General features: G+C 38.9%; 1 protein-coding gene across 2 annotated transcripts in view; it reads left to right on the plus strand.

Moving 5' to 3' along the window:
* The window catches only part of LOC106069866 (uncharacterized), a 13,812-nt gene extending 7,343 nt beyond the window's left edge, over positions 1–6,469 (plus strand). For both annotated transcript variants that reach the window (XM_013229627.2, XM_013229626.2), the window contains exons 4-7: positions 4–211; positions 3,821–3,954; positions 4,923–5,035; positions 5,894–6,469. In XM_013229627.2, coding sequence (XP_013085081.2) covers positions 4–211; positions 3,821–3,954; positions 4,923–5,035; positions 5,894–6,121 — 683 coding nt within the window. In that variant the 3' untranslated portion in view covers positions 6,122–6,469. The remainder of the gene's footprint in view (positions 1–3; positions 212–3,820; positions 3,955–4,922; positions 5,036–5,893) is intronic.
* Positions 6,470–6,770: the final 301 nt, after the last annotated feature.

Genomic DNA, 6,770 nt, shown 5'->3' on the forward strand with positions numbered 1-6,770 from the left:
CAGTGTCCGATTGCATAGAAGATCAGCTGCAGTGTGAGGGCGCCACCAGCTTCACCACGGACGGCAACTCCGTCAAGTGCTGCAGAAACGGGGAGAGTATGAACAGCGTGATGAACTCCATCGTCAACGGGGTCAGGGCCGACTACTGCAGGTGTATCCGTTATGTGGGTAACAGTGGAAGCAGCAGATATTTTAGCAGACGACCTGCAAGGTTTGTAAAGATGGATGTATTCAGTTCACATTTAGCACAAATGGAACTAAACCGAAATGAAATGTTGACACTTTAAGACAATGTCACAAAAGAAGTTTGCGATCAAATTAATCCTTCAATTTCATCTATTCCTCTGTTAAACCTTTCGGGGCCCCACACAAGATCCGTTGACTTTTTTTCACTATTCCTCTCTGTCTTTTTGCCTTGGATAGAATCTCATTCAGGCCTGTCAATTCTTCGCATCGCTTTTTCTGTCTTCTTCTTCGTCTTCTTCCTGGTACTGTTTCCTAAAGGAAGGTCTTTGCGAGCCCTGAGGATCTTGTTAAGTGGCCATAGAGTTTTTTTTTTTTTTGTTTTTGTTTTTTTTTTTACTGTGGTTAGAAGGTCACCATGTGGATAAACAACAATTAGTCACGTGATCTTATTGATAAAACAATTAAAAAAACTGTCACGTGACAACCATCATGAATTAAACATGAGATAGTAAATTGTATAGAAGAGATACAGCACCACGTGGCTAAATGTTGTTTGTTTACGATTGGTGAATGAGGTCCATTGGTGTATTAACTGAATCTTATATTATACCGACCCGACTTCAAAAAAAGAGTATGATTGTGTTCCTAGGTCAATCTAGTCATGCATATTAACCAATGACGTAAATTCTGCCAAGTCACTGGTTTTTCTGGCTGGTTCAGGCAACCCATTCCATGCTCTAATAGCACTAGGGAAGAAGGAGTATTTGTACAAATTTGTCCTTGCATCACTGGCGGATCCAGAACTTTGGAGTGGGGGGGGGCGATTTTTTTCCAAACCCTAACCCTAACGCCCACACCCTAACCCTATGCATAAACGTGCGTACAGCATATATATATATATTCGATATATGAGAATAAAATAAGATCTTCGGCGAAAAGAAACAGAAAAAAAAAACCAGTCTTTCTCTTGCAAGCTTTGGGGTCTGGGAGAGCGCTTTAAGCTTCTTCAGTGGGGTTCAGGGCGAAGCCCCGACGCCCAAAAGCGTTTTCTTGCATTTTTCTCTGCAGAAACGCATTCTTCTGACATCTGCAGCTCGTTAGTTATCAGTGGGGTTCGGGGCTAAGCCCCGACGCCAAAAGCGTTTTCTTGCATTATTCACGGCTGAAACGCATTCTCCTGACATGTACAGCTCATTACCTATTAGTGGTGTTCGGGGCGAAGCCCGACGCCCTAAAGCGTTTTCTTGCATTTTTCTCTGCAGAAACGCATTCTTCTGACATCTACAGCTCATTATTTATTAGTGGGGTTCTAGGCGAATCCACGACGCTAAAAGCGTTTTTTGGCATTCTTCACTGCAGTAACGCATTCTCCTGACCTACAGCTCATTATTCATTCTATTATAAAGTGCCTTTTGAATAATGAGAAAAATATTCTAATATGAATTTATAGTCCCTTAATACATTGCAAATAAAACCGATTTCTTTGTTCTTTGAAAAGATTAGATACCCCACATATTTAGATTAAGGCTTTGAGGATCGCCGCCGAAAAAAAAAATTCGATTAATAATATTCAATAAAATTCAAGCATAAATTGTGAGTTATAGTCCTAAATTTATTTAACTAGAAAAATATGAGATAGAGTAAAGGTTGGAAAAAGTCGACTAGGAAATGATTAGCCTATCTGGCTTTTGAACTCATCTCAACCGTGACTGTTATATTGAAAAATTTCGTTTGAATTATAACTTTTCCAAAGCAAAGTCTTTCTTAAAATAGTTATGATAAATTCATGTAAAATTACACAAATTCTGTCTGGAAAGGGGAAGGGCGGTAAAATGAAAACGATTAATCGTCGCTCCTTTTTATAATTTCTGCTAATGATTGCATTTTGCATTAAAGAATAGGGGTTGGGCGACTCGATATAAGAATTTACTTTATAGCATATATAAATTATATTAGTGACAGATTTTTTTAATTTTGTAATTTCTTACTATAATACAAAAAGAAAAGGTATTGATTTGTCCGATGGGGGGAAGGGGATTGCATGTATCGCACTTCCACCTGTTTATATTATATAGATATTCGACTAATTTTGTTCACATACTATGATTTCTCCATAAAAGTAGGACCGCCCCCCCCACTCAAAGGGTTTAGATAGGAAGGGCAGTGGAAGTATTCGCTCTTCCCCTTCCAATCGGCCAACAGGTGAACGAAATTATATGAAGACCGGTTAAAATACCAATAACAAGTTTTAATCATATAGATATTTAATTGATTCTGTTAGCAAGCTGTGATTTCTACAAATAAATAAGACCGCCCCCCCCACTCGAAAGTTTATGGTGGAGGGGAGGGGGCGGATTGATGCCATCGCCCCCTCCCGACCCTACCAAATCGGCCCAAATACTAGAAGGGGGGGGCGAAATAATCTAAAAATAGGTTGAAATATAAATAATTAGTATATATTATTAACATAAGTAATAAATTCGCATACGAATTGTGTGAATTCGATACTATAATTCGTCCGCCCCCCCCCTTCGGGGGGGGGGGGGGTCAGCCGAGTGGGGGGGGGGGCGATCGCCCCTACCGCCCCCCCCCCCTGGATCCGCCAGTGCCTTGCATATGGAACAAAGAATGTGCATATATCTTTTTGTCTAAATTTTTCATTTTCGTGTGGTCTTTGTAGGTTTTTTTTTTTTGGTAGCATCTTAGTTCCATTGCTAGGATACTCCTCTCGAGAACTGGATTTAAAAAATATAGCAAAACTCATTATCATTGAAACGACTTTCGATCCATTGTGCATTGCTATATAAGAGCTGACATCATTGCACTATTTAATTGTTTTAATGTATTTTTTTAAAAGTGCCTGGCTGTCTCATGATTGTTGCAGATTGGAACCCCAGTCTCTTTCCTCACATGCACTTTTCCTGCAGGAGTTCAAGGCGAGGACTCATTGATCTTTGCCTATTGTAGTAGCGACTGAAACTTGAAAACAGTCAAATCTAAACTATTTAGGATCAAGTTAACTGTGTCTCTTAATTAGATAGTCGTTTACCGTCTTCTTTTCTTTTCTGGTGAATACTGAAAAGTAAGAAAGTCATCGGCACCGTTCTTAATCAATGTTTACATTTGTTGTCGATAAGTATTCTATGGATAAAGCCACAGTGATGCATTGGGTCTAAACAGTATATAATTTTGACACCATTTATATAATCTTGCGTGACACAATGATGAAGTCGGAGTTACCCCATGTAACTTTTGCGTTGACAGAGAGCGAGGCTCAGAAAAAAAAAAGGGGGGAGGCGTATGCTACGCGCGGGTCGGCTCGAGGTCTGTAAAATAACTACATTGCAACAGTGAAAAATACTATGGGAGATAAGTCATGAAAAAATTAATTGCTACAAAGTTTAAGTTATATAAAACAATCTTCAAGTGATTTTTATTCCTATAAAACATTGATTTTGGGAGAGAAAAAAAGCCAAGTTTATATATTTTATTAAAGTTTTGGCCAAGATATTCTAAAAACCTTTTTATGCAATGTCTAATTTCTTAAAAGGGAAGTAAGCATACGAAATAATTTAAAGTGTTGTCTTCAAATGACTTAAACTCTCATGTGTCATTTATGTTTCGTACTTTATAGGCCCAGCAGCAGGATAGCCAACAGAAACTACTTCAATGGCCCGTTAGGATTCGCTCAAATGGCAGGACAGATGTTGGAAGGATTCGGCAGAGGTATCAATGATGTCGCTACAGGCTTTGTCAACGGTGATCCAGGTGAGTTTAGTTCTTGGCCAACTTCAAATTGACCCTTACGAAAGCTTGAAGAAAAGGCTGCGTGTTTGTATGTTTCTGCTGCCATTTTGTTTTCAAAGCTTATACCAACTCTCTGCATGTGTGTCTTGTAAAAAAAATACTTTATTTTTCCCACACCCATTCTCGGATCAAGTTGAAACTTTGTACAATTATTCATTGGCAAAGACAATAAATAAATTCATTTTAAAAAATAGACCTTGCGATCTATATGGCATTTGGTGTAAAGTTCCTATGTTTCTGTGGCCGACAGTTATTGAGGGTGTCATGTGGCCAGCACAATGACATACTGCCTTTACTTTTCCCCAACTCATGTCACATACCGATTACATACCGATTTGAGCTAGTTGGACTCAGAGGCGCCCTGATGATTCTGAAATAAAAAAATTCTATTCTTCATCAGGATTCAAACCTGGGTCTCCCGGTTTGGAAGCCACGCGCTTACCACTCATCCAATGAGCCTCGTATGCTACCACGGTAGAAATAACTCTTTCTACCTTATTCATATTACATCTTCTCGCAACGTTAAGCGCAAAGGGCTGTAAGCTCTCTCCGCAAAGATCAGTCCACAACTTCCTCACAATTAGTGCCTACAGATTTTAGAACTGTTAGATGGGGAGATGCAAAGCTTATTTAGGGCACTTGTTTCGTCTCGCGCATTCAATTTCAGTACAGCTATTGGAATAAGAAATGTGACTTTATTTTTTATGTCTTTCTGGGTATTTTATTACGTTGCGTTTATGTATTTTGTGTGGACTGAAACATATTTAAATGAGCGTTAAGATGTATCTACACACGAGCTATGAACTATTTTAAAAATTTGGAAAGTTCAAATTTTTACTTAAAATACTGTGGATGAAAGTTTCGTGTCTTTCAATTGTATTATCGTATACATCTCAAAGAGTAACAACTTTTGACTTTCCTGTGTGTAGTCTTACAGCCTGTCCCTGGCAGTGTCACTCCACCTGTTGATGCTACAAAACCCACAGGGCAACCAAATAGTCAAAGACCTTCATGGCAGTTATTCCCACAAAGGATGTTCCAAGTGAGTTGCGTTTGACTTAATGCTATAAAATATATATCTGTCTCAGTTCAGTTCGACTTTCTCAGGGGAAAACGGAAGGCAGAGTACTTATTGAAAAATGATGTGAAAAATATCGTATGCTTTTTAAAATAGATAGCTTTCCATATTTTTACACACGCCACCTATCCATTAGTCTGTTGCACTGTTGGGGCACCACACATTCCTCTCCGACGTTTGCATTAAGTTTTCTCCTAAAATGACAAGCCTGTCAATTCTTCGACCTTGTTTTCCCATCGCTTTCTCTGCCTTTCTTCTTTTTCCTGGTACTGTTCTCTGGAGGAAATTCTTTCCAAGCTCTAAGGACCTGGTGCAAGGGCCACAGAGTTGACCTTTTTATGACAGTGTTCAGCGGGTCATCGTGGAACCCATTGGCCAAAGTGATTCTGTTTCAAATCTCTTGTGATCTCTGTGTTGATGATACCTAGACTCCTTCTGTAATTCTGTAACATTTTAATGTATTTCTAAAATCACACGAAATACTAAAATAGCCAGTTAGTTATATCTGTCCGCAATAGAGGCAAATCTCCAATGACATTTAAATTTCTAACGTTTAAAAGAATGTGCTACAGACAGTAAACTTCTATTTAGTATAGAAGCCCCATTCAATAAAGCGCTAGTTGTGCTTGAAAATATGTATCTATTTCGGGTGTTCATTGTGTTAGTATTTCAATCAATATTGTTATTTTTATAGTAGAGAGGTTGAGGTGGACAATTGTAGTCTAACGGAATTTCCATCTGTTCGGACTAACAAAAATATCTTATCTTGTCGTATCTTATCTTATCTTATTTACCTATATGTTTCCGTCTTACTCTGATCAGCTTGTCCAGCCCGCAAGACTCCAGCAGGGCATGCGTCGAGCCACCAATTTTTTCGACAGAGTTAGCCAGAATCCCATGGTCATGCAGCTCGTGGACCCAAGGTGGTGGCTCAACCAGGACTGGAGGGGCATGTTCCGCAACGATGGTCCAGTCGCCAAGAGTGACAGCACAACACTGAGTCCGATCACTGGTCAGCCGGTCTTGATGCCCTTACCGGCTAATATTTGAGCATTACCATCACATAGAGATATAAATTTGAGAATTCAGTAAATTAATTGTTTTTCATGTCCAATAGGAACTTTTTTTTTTGGGGGGGGGGGGGGGATATATGCTGCTAGGGAAAAAAAACGTATAGAAGGTCAAGAACACAGACTATCGTATCTTTTAGCATAATGTTTTATCGTTTATATTATTTTGAACAGTGACCAATTCACTACCAGGGGTGATAACTCGTTATGCTATTAAAATCAATGTTAACTCATTCTCAATTAAACAAATTATTTGTATGATTGCCATTTTTTAAAAATATTATGAATAACCATGTTTTGTGTTTCACATTAAAAATGTTACCATGTGTGTGTGTGTGTGTTGTTGATTTTTTTTTTTTACATAATTCTGTTTAAGAGTTGAAGATAACCTACTCCTTAGTCCATACCTCCCGCAGGACGACGGGGTATGGCAGCGGGCAGGGTATCAACCGAAGGACCACCAAGAAGACCAAACCACAGTGCAGCGCGCATACCGCACGTTTTTTTTTTTTTTTTTTTTCAGTTCGTGTGATTCTTAAAAGGCATAACATCGAATGAAAGGGTAACATTATGTTAAAAATGCATGTCAAAGCTAGGTCTCCGGTGATACGTAATATTCAGCCTTATTC

Source organism: Biomphalaria glabrata, chromosome 16 (assembly GCF_947242115.1).
Source record: "Biomphalaria glabrata chromosome 16, xgBioGlab47.1, whole genome shotgun sequence".
NCBI lineage: Eukaryota > Metazoa > Mollusca > Gastropoda > Planorbidae > Biomphalaria > Biomphalaria glabrata.